This window comes from Falco peregrinus, chromosome 5 (assembly GCF_023634155.1).
Source record: "Falco peregrinus isolate bFalPer1 chromosome 5, bFalPer1.pri, whole genome shotgun sequence".
Classification (NCBI taxonomy): domain Eukaryota; kingdom Metazoa; phylum Chordata; class Aves; order Falconiformes; family Falconidae; genus Falco; species Falco peregrinus.
In genome coordinates this window covers 7,441,185-7,453,669 of record NC_073725.1, presented here as the reverse complement: position 1 = coordinate 7,453,669, position 12,485 = coordinate 7,441,185, and the positions used below count along the sequence as shown (strand labels likewise).

General features: G+C 42.7%; 1 protein-coding gene across 1 annotated transcript in view; it reads left to right on the top strand.

The window, feature by feature from the left end:
• The window catches only part of DAZL (deleted in azoospermia like), a 37,487-nt gene extending 29,891 nt beyond the window's left edge, over positions 1-7,596 (top strand). Inside the window, exons 9-11 of the mRNA XM_055803672.1 lie at positions 5,007-5,111; positions 5,831-5,929; positions 6,697-7,596. Coding sequence (XP_055659647.1) covers positions 5,007-5,111; positions 5,831-5,929; positions 6,697-6,750 — 258 coding nt within the window. The 3' untranslated portion in view covers positions 6,751-7,596. The remainder of the gene's footprint in view (positions 1-5,006; positions 5,112-5,830; positions 5,930-6,696) is intronic.
• Positions 7,597-12,485: the final 4,889 nt, after the last annotated feature.

Here is a 12,485-nt window from a genome sequence, read left to right as displayed (position 1 = left end):
ATTTAAGCAGGTCCAAGTTCTTCTAAAATCTGAAAAGTCTCAAAATATCCTCTGTGCATATGGATTTTTTTTTTAGCCCCTTTTAAAATTGATTTCCCAGGCCACTACAGACTGTAGATGGTGCTGATGGCTTCTAAATAAATTACTTGCTTCGTGTGACTTTAGAATCACAGAATCAGTTAGGTTGGAAAAGACCTCTGAAATCATCATGCTTGTCTGTTACCCAGGACTACCAAGTCCACCACTAAACCGTGCCCCTAAGTACCACATCTACATGGGTTTGTTTTAAACACCTCCAGGGATGGTGACTCACACTTCCCTCAGCGGCCTGTTCCAGTGCTTGACCATCCTTTCAATCAATTTTTTCCTAATATCCAATCTAAGACTGGAAGCCATTTCCTCTTGTCCTGTTGCTAGTTACCTGGGAGGCATACCCCCACCTGTCTACAACTTCCTTTCAAGTAGTTGTAAAGAGCAATATGTCCCCCCCTGAGTCTTCTCCAGACTAAACAACCCCAGTTCCCTCAGCCGCTCCTCACAGGACTTGTGCTCTAGACCCTTCACCAGCTTCATTGCCCTTTGGACATGCTCCAGCATCTCGATGTCTGTAGTGAGGGGCCCAAAACTGAACACAGAATTCGAGGTGTGGCCTCACCAGTGCCGAGTACTGGGGGGATGATCGCCACCCTAGTCCTGCTGGCCACACTGTTTTGGATACAAGCCAGGGTGCTGTTGGCCTTGGCCACCTGGGCACACTGCTGGCTCATGTTCAGTGAGCTGTCATCCAGGTCCCTTTCCCAAGCCTGCAGCATTGTGTGGGGTCATTGTGACCCAGGTGGAGGACCCAGCACTTTGCTTTCTTGAACCTCATACAGTTGGCCTTGGCCCATTGATCCTGCCTGTCCAGATCCCTCTGTAGACCCTTCTTATGCTCAAGCAGATCAACACTCCCCCACAACTTGGTGTTGTCTGCAGACCTACTGAGGGTGCACTCAATCCCCTTGTCCAGATCATTGATAAAGATACTGAACAGAACTGGCCCCAGCACTGAGCCCTGGGGGGCACCACTTGTGACCAGCTGCACACTGGATGTAACTCCATTCAGTACCACTCTTTGGGCTCAGCCAGCCCAACAGCTTTTTACCTACCGTAGAGTACACGTATCCAAGCCATGAGCCACCAGTTTCTCCAGGAGAATGCTGTGGGATGATGGTGTCAAAGGCTTTACTAAGGTCCAGGTAGACAACATCCACAGCCTTTCCCTCATCCACTAGGCATGTCTCTGTTGTAGAAGGAGGTGCGGCTGGCAAGCAGGACCTGCCTTTCATAAACCCACGCTGGCTGGGCCTGATCCCCTGGTTGATTCTGCATGTGCTGTGTGATGGTGCTCAGGATGATCTGCTCCATAACCTCTCTGGCACCGAGGTCAGGCTGACAGACCTGTAGTTCCCCAGGTCCTCCTTCTGGCCATTCTTGTAGGTAGATGGATGTCATGTTTGCTAACCTCCAGTCACCTGGACCTCCTCAGTTAGCCAGGACTGTTGATAAATGATGGAAAGCTGCTCAGTGATCGCTTCTGCCAGCTCCTGCAAATACTCTTGGGTGGGTCTCAGCTGGCCCCACCAACTTGTGTGTGTCTGAAGTGGAACAGCAGGTCACTAACACTTTCTTCCTGGACTGTGGGGACTTCATTCCTCTCCTTGCCCCTTCTTCCAGCTCAGAGGGCTGGATATACCCGGAGGGAAGCTGGTCTAGCTATTAAAGACTGAGGTAAAGAAGGTATTAATTGCCACAGCCTTTTCCTCATCCTCTGTGGCAATGTTCCCCTCCCACATCCAGTAAAGGATGGAGATTATCCTTAGCCCTCCTTTTATTTCTAATGTATTTGTAAAAACATTCTTTGTTACAGCAGTGGCCAGCCTGAGTTCTAGCTCAGGTTTCCCCTTTGTAATCTTCTCACGGTATAACCTCATGACATCATTATAGCCCTCCTGAGATGCCTGGCCCTTCTTCCAAGAGTGGTAAACTCTCCTTTTTCCTCCAAGTTCCCACCAAAGCTCTCTGTTCAACCAGGCTGATGGTCTTCCCTGATACCTTGTCTTTGGGCATGTGGGGACAGCCTGATCCTGTGCCTTAAGATTTCCTTCCTGAGGAATGTCCAGCCTTCCTGCACTCCTTTGCCCTTCAGGACTGTGTCCTTCTGAGGGACTTTGCCAACCAATCTCCTAAACAGGCCATAGTCTGGCCTCTGGAAGGCCAAGGCAGCAGCTCTGCTGACCCCTCTCCTTCTCCAAGAATTGAAAACTCTGTTATTTTGCGATCACTATGCCCAGGATGGCCTCCAGCCAGCACATCACCCACCAGTCCTTCTCTGTTCGCAAACAACAGGTCCAGCGGGGCACCTTTCCTAGTTGGCTTACCAACTAGCTGTGTCAGGAAGGTATCTTCCACATGTTCCAGGAACCTCGTAGGCTGTTTCCTCTCTGCTGTACTGTATTTCTAGCAGTTGTGTGGTAAGTTGAAGTCCCCCATAAGAGGAAGGGCTAGCAATTGGGAGATTCTCCCAGCTGCTCGTAGAATGTTTCATCTGCCTCTTCATCCTGGTTGGGCAGTCTGTAACAGGCTCCCAGGAGGATATCTGCCTTGTTGGCTTTCCTGCTGAGTCTTATCTAGAAACACTCAACCTGATCATCACCATCATTAAGCTCTGGACAGTTAAAACACTCCCTTAGGAACTACCTCACCTCCTCTCCTTCCCTGCCCATCTCTTCTGAAAAGTTCAGGGCCATCCACTGCAGCACTCCAGTAACTCAAGTTATCCCACCATGATGGTGACTGTGTCATAGTCTCCTTGCTGCATGATGGCTTCCAGTTCTTCCTGTTTGTTGCCCATGCTTCGGTTGTTGGTGTAGATGCACCAACACTTCCATGCCGCCCCAGGCGCATCTGTAACACACTTGGTTTTATTCCCTTACCTTTTTGAATCTAGCTTAAAGGTTTCTCACTGAACCCTGCTAACACCTGACCTAGAGTCCTTTTCCCTCTTTGAAACAGGAGAACCCTCTCTTCCAGCAGGCTTGGTGCTGTGTAAACTGACCCATGATAAAAAAAACCCCAAAATTCAGTCACTTTGCAGGTGATATCCACAAAACAGGAAAAGAAATCCTGTGTATTTCTTTAACAGTGTTGGAACTTTGTGTCTTAGGCATTTTTGTGTTCTTTGGGTATAATACTGTATTTATTTAGTACAGTTTCTCTTTTAAGTGTCTAAAAGCTGTAATATGTAATTTTCTTCTGAATGATACTCTTTTCAGTCCAGTTCCCAGCAGATGTGTGTAGAATGTGTGGAAGGTAAAATGGAGAAAAATGAAGAAAGTGGAACTTTCTGCATATGTATTTCTGCCTGCATGCATCTGCAAATTCAGTCTCTGATCATACTAGAATACTTCATTCCTTCTCGCTTCCAGTCATGTGTAAACTAAGCTTTGCTTTCTGCTTCTCAGCAGAGAAGCAGCATCTTTTTTTTTAATGGGAACTCTTGTATTTCTGTTACTGAGAACTACCTTTGATTTAATGGGGGCAGAAACAGACTTGAGAGATTTCACAAGTCACTGGAATACGCCGATGACCCTGTTGGCTTGAAATAACTTCTATTGAGTAACATCCATGAATAATATGATACAGCTGTAGTATATCGCTTAACAATTAAATGGTGGCAAGCCAAAGAGTTGCTAGAGTAGGTGTGCCTGGTGGTGTTCATTAGTTGTTTTAAGATTGACTATAGGAGCAGGCAAGTCAGTTCTAGAACTATCTCAGTTAAGCAAGTCACCAAGTATCTTTCCTTACGCAGACTTAAAAGAGGGCACATAAGGTAGAAGACTTCATCTTTCAGTCTGCTGCTTTATACCTGCCTGTTGGGGTGGATAATCACAATTTCCATTTGTAAATGTGGTTTATGCCCCAGTTGTGACAAGGTCAGATATGATACCCCTTTTGATGGTTAGGGATGGTGCTTGGAAGGAATAGTCGGCTAACATTTTAGGCTTCTGTATCTTGCAATATAATCAGCTTGAAATTACAGTTCTGGTGTTGAAGGGCTTTTTGAGGTGTTGGTGTACCTTGTGGTGTGTATAATCAAAAATAACATCTTTAAGAATGATGTTGCAAGAAACTGAAAACTACTGTCAAGTCTGTGTAAATCTGACTACTTTGGGGAGGGATGATGACACACACAAAAAAAAACCCCAACCCCCAAACCCACCATCTTGCCCCTGAAAAGGTAGAATGCTTAACTGCAATTCAGAACCTGGTAAAATTGGCTGTTAACAGCTGCCAGTCCTCTCTGGAAGCATCTGGAAGGGTGTTTCCTTAAAGAGTAACTGCTTTATCAGTTTCTTAGCTATTGTAATGAAATTCTACACTGGGTTGCCAATTGCAACACTGCACTGTAAGCAGAGGGAGGCAGGGAGAGTTTTTTAAAAAAGCGTAAGAAGTTTTGTGCTTTTCTAGACCTATATAAATCTTGGAAAAAAGTTTTATTAGCATAAAGGCAACTTCAAACAAGAAAAGGAACTGTGTAGAGAAAAGCAACTTCTTGGAAGGGTAGTGGTGGTAGATGTTTTGTTTTCCCTTCTTTCACTTGACTGTAGTGCTTAACCTCTTGAAATTAGCTGCTGGTTGTCGTGAATTCTCAGCAAACACCTTCATTACCTAATATGCTTGATGGCAAAACTCATACATGGAGGAACTGGGTTGAGGAGCTAACTGTCAGGTGGAAAGTGGGGGGGAAAAAGGGACATTTTAGAATATATCCTTTTTGGAAGGAAGTAGAACTGTCTTGCTGTATATCCTGATCTATTTTATTATTTCCCCCACTCATGAAGCTTTTTGGAAAGTGTGAAGATAAAAGTTGGCATAGCTTATGAATAGGTGAGGACTAGTGACAGCAAACAGCGCATGTTTTCCCAGTGTTACTGAAACATTGCAATGTTTAATGAACTACACAGGTTTATAGTTCGGTAAGCTATCAATGTGCTGAGGATCCAGAATTCATACAGACAGAGTGTGCTGTTCCAGAGCCCATGCGGTCATCTGCTGACAGTCCACAAAAGGTAAGTGCTTTCTCAGAACTTCGGTGTTTGTCATAAATCCCATTCCCAGAAATCTGCATATTAAGATTATGTGGCTTGGTGAAGAGGGCCTCTGACTAGTGTCCTAGAAATTAAGGTTATAGATGCTGCTTCAGCCAGCTGCTCAATCGACTGTATCTGATTTCTGTGTATCTTCAGAAGCCTCAGGTGTTTCCTTGAAACTATTAGTGCTTGTCCATAGTGCTGAGGGCCATATAAAGTCTGCGTTCTAATTCTGAAGTACAACAATGTTTTAAGTGACAAGGCTTCACTTAATCTGCTGAGAATTTGCAGGTACTAAAAAAGCAGGTCAGGTAGCACTGCTTCTATCTTTACGCAGATGTATCTCAAGCTTTAAACACCTGAATCATTACTCCCTTCACCTTCTTTTGTGGAAGGTGACCCCTTGTTTGGCCAACAATTGGCTCTGAATTCAGTTTTCTAAAGGAGATTTCCAGTTTTCATCTGTTGGTGTATTCCACAACTGTACCAGCGTGTCACTGGTTAGATGCTACAACTAAGGGTGATAAGTTACCGAGATTAAAAGATTATAAAAAAACAAACTAACAATGCTTAGGAAATGCAAGGCAGTTGAATGGCACCTTGAATGCAAAGTAAACCCTGTGACACGCACGTTGTTAGTAGTGGGCTGACTAAGAAAATCAGTGTTGTTACCAGATGCACCTATAACTGTATTTCAGAAGTCTGTGGACAGGAGCATACAAACAGTAGTATCCTGTCTCTTTAATCCTGAGAACCGTCTGAGGAACACCTTTGTATCACAAGAAGACTATTTTAAGGTATGTAGTGAAGGCAAAACTAAATTCCTAAAACACAGGGGATTTTTGATTTGTTTACCTACAGGGTGCCATAAAGGTTAAGGGATTCATATCTGGAATGTCTTTTGAATTTTTTTCTTGTACATGCGCTGAGATGTATGGGTTTGGCTCTCATGGCTCAGTTGCTTTATGCTGGAAACTAATTCAGTGGATTTAATCAAGACTGCATGAAAAATACTGCTGAACAGTCAGCTCACAGACACGTGGAGCGTAAGGCTGGCTAATCATTTCTCAGAGCCAGAATGTTGAAGGGGCAGTGTTTGGATCGTTTGGATATCCAAACAAATCCCTAGTTTGGATAGAAGATGTTGGGTTTGAGCCTTGATAGTCTTTATTCCAGTTAAGTACCCATTGTGGATAGTGGTTCTTCATGCTTTCTGTAAAATGTCTGTGCTTTAGCCAGAAGACTAGTCCAGGTTGATAGCTGGTAATCATATTTTTGCTCTGCGTTCAGTCTTCGTAGACTGGCAGTTCCTGATTGTTCAGAGTGCTGTTTAATTTGTTGTTTATCAATGTTATATTTAAGACTTTGCTTCCTCCTTTAAAAAGGACAAGACACATGAACTAGGCATATGCACTCTGAAACAGCTTCAGTACTCCTGTATTTATCAGTTTTGGTGGGGTTGAATAGAGTACAGAATTTCTTGAGATGCTTTGAATGAAACTTCTGTTGCTGTAGTTACTGTCTAGGATGTTTTTTTCCTGTCTTTTCTTGTATCCTATTCCAGGAGAGGAAGGTGCATCACTTCAGAAAAGGAAGAACAGTACTCAAAAGTGTTTGATCAACGAAGACTTGAAAGTATCTAAATTCGTTAACTCGATGTTCTTACGGTTGAGTTTAGCACTATATATGCAGTAGAATATTTTTCAAAGTGTTGCTTCAAGTTGAAGTTCCTGTTCTACCTGCTTTAATACAGTTGTTTTTGCTTGAGTAGTTTGAAGTTTAAAGTTGTAAGAGTTGTCAGACTAGCAGGTTTTATTCATCACTTGCATGCTTCCCCTGATAACTAACTGGAATGTTAAGGAGTTGATATGGGGAAAACACTGTTGGTTTGTCTGTTTTGCCTGTGGATTTTCTTCTGAGCTTTACAGTTTGCATGTTGCATTTAGTTGCTTTAAAACCACAGTTTAAGTGACTTAATACTGACCAGTTAACTACTTCAATTTTTAAACTCCAAGAGGTAATTTGCTCAAGAGGTTGTCCTTTAAAACTGAGCTCTTAATCAGTGGAACAGAAGACATCAAGTTGTAACTCAGTTGAAGCCCTTTAAGTCCTGGTTGTCTCTAGACTACCTAATCAATGTGGCTATGTTCATTAACAAGAGTTTGTGCTTGCAGTCTTGAGCATTACTGCTAGTTTTGTGCAAGTAACAAAGAGAATCCTGAAAGTCCTATATGTAATTTAAGATGCAAGGATGTAATTAGTTGTATTAGCTACTCAGTACAGTATGCTATTTTACTTGAAAAATTTTAGCAGTACCTGTGTGTTAAAATTGTGAGAACCTGCATTTAAAATGTGCCTATGTGATGCAAACTGTTGATCAAAGACTATCTGCAAGACTATTTTAATAATTATGTAGATTTTAGTTGTGTATTTTGAAACAATTGAAATAAATTTTTGACTTGGCTTCCTGAACTTCTAGTGACATGGTAATACAATAGTAGAGTTAATTTTAAGCTACGTTGGGAAAGACATACTGCATAAAAGACTCGTTGAAGCTATTGAAGACTTACTGCCCTATATGAGAATACTGGTTACTACAAACTTGTGGTAACAAACTTCATTTTATATAGTTATTAGCTGCAGTTCTGAAAGATTAGAACTGAGATTTTAGTCTTGTATGTTGGGTTCGACTCTGCCTTGATTCTACTCCCAACACCTCAGTCTCTCCAGACGACAACAAAGGATATTACGCTTCTCTTGAAAATGTATACATGAATTTGAATATGGTTGTGTGTTCTGCTTCAAATTTCCAGGGGGTTTAGAAGTGTAATGTAATGGCTAGGAAAAGACTTACCTGGAACTAGATATTACTGGAATGTATAAAAGGGATCTGTGCTGCTATAGTTCTGGACTCTTAAGGGGGATATGGCTGTAGCATGAAACGTGTCCAAAGACTTGCTTCTCAGGGGTGTTCTGGGTAGATTTTATTAATGAAGAAAGTGGGCGGTGCAGGGGAGAGGGGGTGGAGAGGATGGATGGATGGAAGGAAATGATTACAGGTTTTGGAGCTACTTTATGCAGAATTGTGCCAGTGTTCTGATAGCATAAATCAACGTGAAAAAGCAAAGCTGTTAACCTTTCCTCTGCTTGGATTGTTCCATGTCACTGTAGATAGTGTTAAGTGTTCCCATAATATCAATTTGCCGTGTTTTTATCAGACTACTGTTTTAAAGATGGTAAGCCTGACTATACTTAACCTCAGTGTTACTAGCTTCTTTATAATTTTTTAATCTTAGACAATTAAACTGTCTGGAGTTTGCTGAATATCAGGACACCTATTCCATTGCAGCTTTCAGTACCTAAACAGCCTCCTCAGGCTGTTAAAACTGTGGTGTCAGTTTACTGATAAAGGTAATTGTTTCTTTGCAAATGCAAATTTCATTTTGCCTTAATGTGTTTCTAGTTGGCTTGATTGCCCTGGCATGTACTTGAGGCTTTATGCTGCAGCTATAAGAAAACACAAAGTGCCTGTGTATAGTTTTCATTGAAAAGTCTCAACACCAAAAAAAGAGCTAAAACAGACGATGGCTACATGGAGTGCATATTTGATGTTTATTTGACCAAGTGTTCCCCATAGGACCATCTGGTGAGTGAGCTGATTGTGGTGATGCTGGATACGAAGTGTTCTTACAGGCAAGCGAGAAGGCTTGCCACAGTGAAACGCATAGCCCAGGCCTTACGACTGCCATTTATTTTCTCTTCCATTACATCATGTGGTGCTGGTTTTGTTAGCCATTTCTCACCCATAGGAAACTTTAATTTTTTTATTCCCATCTGGGAATTGTACATTTTGTGGCATATGCCAGTAAAAGTAACAAGTTATAACTAGGAACGTGAATTTTTTAACGTCCTTTTGAAGCACCCTATAAGCATAACACAAAACCAGTAGGTAAATCTCTTGTGTTCAGAAAGTTGAAACATCTGTTTAATACGGCTATAGCTGAAGGCGTTTCCAAAATAGGTGCATGATTGGAGCTTCTTGCAAATTTGTACTACTTCTATTATCACATCAAGTGGACCATGTTAACTGAGAACTAGTAGGCAGTAGTGAGTGTGTGTGGGTCTGCATTTGCTTGCACAGAGTATGTATATTCATGTATAAAAGCGTGCAAGTCTCCTTGAAATACTAAGACATGATTTTCTTTAAATAGTTCAGACAGGATAGAAAAAAGACAATGCTTGCATTTACTTGGTATTACAGAGCTATGCCAGTTGTTTCAGGGTTCTTACCCAAAGTGTCCTAGGGAGTTGCTTGGTTCTGTGGCCCTTTTTTTTTTTTTTTTATACAAGCTTTGCCACCTGACAGAATTACTCCTAGAATGAGACAGCCAGCCAGATGGTATTCTTGGATCTCCATTAGAATGATTGTCTGGCACAGACTCTTAATTCCCTGTCAAAATGGAAATATTTTTGTTCTAGGTATGTGTGTTAAACAAAGATGCTAAATTCTGTTTTGCATGAAGGTGACCTGATCCTTGAATGCTACAGAGAAACAAAAGGATTTTTCCCTTAATTGTATTTCACAGGATTTTCTTTTGCATGCCTTAATGGAACCGATTTTTGTAAAGTCCTCTTAACACGTATACAGTCTGTATTCCTTGCAGGGATGCCTTGATGGACCAGTGTTTTAGGATAAATGTTAAGCAATTCAAAAGCGTTAATGTCTGCCACTTAAATGTAGCTGAGAGAGGGTTTTTTTCTAAAAAAAAATAAAAAAAAAATAAAAAATGCAGGCTATAAAGAGTAAGTATCATGGCTTCTTCAGATGAAACATGCACTTAAAAAAACGGCAAACCAAAACAATAACATCATGAAAACAAAAAAACCCAACTCCCACCACCCAAAAAACTACCGTAGTGGCTTTACAGCCTAGATAGATTCTTCATACTCACTCCTTGAGTGTTCTGGCTTTAGCTGCTGTGAATAAAGTCGTTGGAGTGGGTTTGCGATTGTGTTTTTTCCCCAGTGGTATGAACTTCTGAGACAAACAAGAAGGGCGGTTCATTCTTCTGGCTTAAGGATAGGAGGCTCTAGTAAGTGCAGTAATGAGCAGGGGCTTTATGTTCAAAAATGTCTAGAAATGTCACAGTAAAATAGGATGTTGGAGCTGAAACTAAGGCGGTATCTTTATCCAGACAGTAACTGCTCTAGCACTTGCAGCATAATTAAAATCGCAAAAACCACTCTCAAACTCTGAGTACATTGACTGCAGCATGCATCTTTACTGGACAATCAGTATATTTCTGGTACAGTGGAATATTAGAGGTACTTCTTGGAGGGCAGTACTGTACCTGTGGGTCTGTGACACTCCTCCTTGGGCTGTGTGTAATCACGCCCTCTTAAGTTGGTAGCTGTTAACCTGTTCCTCTTGGTACTTTCGTAAGCTGGCTGTTCACGTTCCGTGGCAGTTCAAACAGTGCACTGGAGCCTGCATTCCTGTTCCCCTGCCCCGTTCAAGATGGGTCTGGCCTTGTCCTCCAGTGCTGGCTGGGCCAGATCCCCCAGTTGTCCTGCACGTGCTGTGTGCTGGCACTCAGGATGATCTGCTCCATAACCCCCGCTGGCACCAAGGTCAAGGTCGGGCTGACAGACCTGTAGTTCCCCAGGTCCTTCTTCAGGCCATTCTTGTGGATGGGTGTCACATTTGCAAATCTTCAGTCACCTGGGATCTCCTGGGTTAGCAGGACTGCTGATAAATTGTAGAGGAATGAAGCTGGTTAATTAGCATTGACAATATACAGCTGTGGGTGGGCTTCAGGGGCGGCGGGTTGGTGGATGTAGATGAGGTGCAGGTGAGGCTGGTTCTGTTAAATGGTTGAGAGCCGATGAAGAGGGAGCAGCCGAGGAAGAATGGGGAGAGGCAGAAGCAAGAGAAGAGAGAGCAGGCCCTGGATGAGGCAAGATGAGGAGAAGGCAGCAGAGGGACTGGCATGAAGAGTGTGCTGGTATGAGATGGTAAAAGACCTTGTGGCAGCTTGATAGTTTGGAGAGTGCTGCGACAATAAGTGATGGAAAGCGGCTCATTGAGCACTTCTGCCAGCTCCCTCAGTACCCTTGGGTGATCCCAGCCAGCCCCACAGACCCGTGTGTGTCTGAAGTGGAACAGCAGGTCACTGGCCGTTTCCCCTTGGTTTGTGGGGCTTCATTCTGCTGCCTGTCCCTGTCTTCCAGCTCGGGGGCTGGGTACCCCAAGAACGACTGGTCTTACTGTTACGGACTGAGGCAAAGCTGGCATCAAGTACCTCAGCCTTTCCCTCATCCTTTGTCACTATGTTGCCCCCACATCCAATATGGGATGGAGATTCTCCTTAGCTCTCCTTTTGTGGCCAGTGTGTTTACAGAAACATTTTTTTTTTATTGTCTTTGATGGCAGCAACCACATGAAGTTCTAGTTGGGCCTTTGCCCTTCTAATTTTCTCCCTGCAAAGCTTTGACATACTGTTAAAGTGTCTTCCTTTCTTTTACACACCTACTAGCGTGGGAATCTCTGAAGGTAGTCTGTGGGAGAGAGAGACTTGTTACTGGGAGAAAATCCCCTTCGGACTTCTCGGGGGTTTGTAGGGCGATGCCCCGACGTGCTGAGCAGCTGCCCTGCGATTTGCAGGTAGGTTTCTCTGCTACAGAGGGTGTTTGCTCTGTAGCCGTTAGAGGGCTCTCACGCAGGTAAAGGATCATGCAAAGAGATGCCAAACAGCAGTGAAGCTGAAAACATCGTTGGTCGATGTGTGTGTGTATATATATATGCACACATATAAAGGTATGTATATGTAGTATGTCGAGAAAACCTCACACTAAGAACGTGATTTCCCTTGCTGTCACTGAAGTCAAGGCTGTTCATTACCTTTATTTTGAGCAAATAGGCTCTTATTTGCTTACAATATCAGAATAGAAAACATTTTTTAAAAAAGAAAAAGAAATGGGTCTTTCCATTATTCCTAATGTTCCACTTGTGTGGATAAAAGTTACCGATACAGTAGTAGATGTTAGGAATGGAAGCTGAGGTTGCTTGCTTAGTGCTCCTGATTCTACTTTCACTAGTACAGATGTTTATATATAGTTCAGCAACTTAAATTGCTGAATCTTTTCTAAGGAAAAATGTTGCAACAACATCTTTATTGATAAAATATCCTGTAAGCGCTGGACTTCATTATTTTTGATAGGGAAATGTGTCTGTGTGGTCTTTCTATTTGAATGTTACAGTAGCTAACTTAACGTGTCAGCTGTGCTTACCTTACTGTTGCAGTGGTTATTCCCTGATTTAGAAGACAGCCAGACCTGGGAAATACTTGTGTT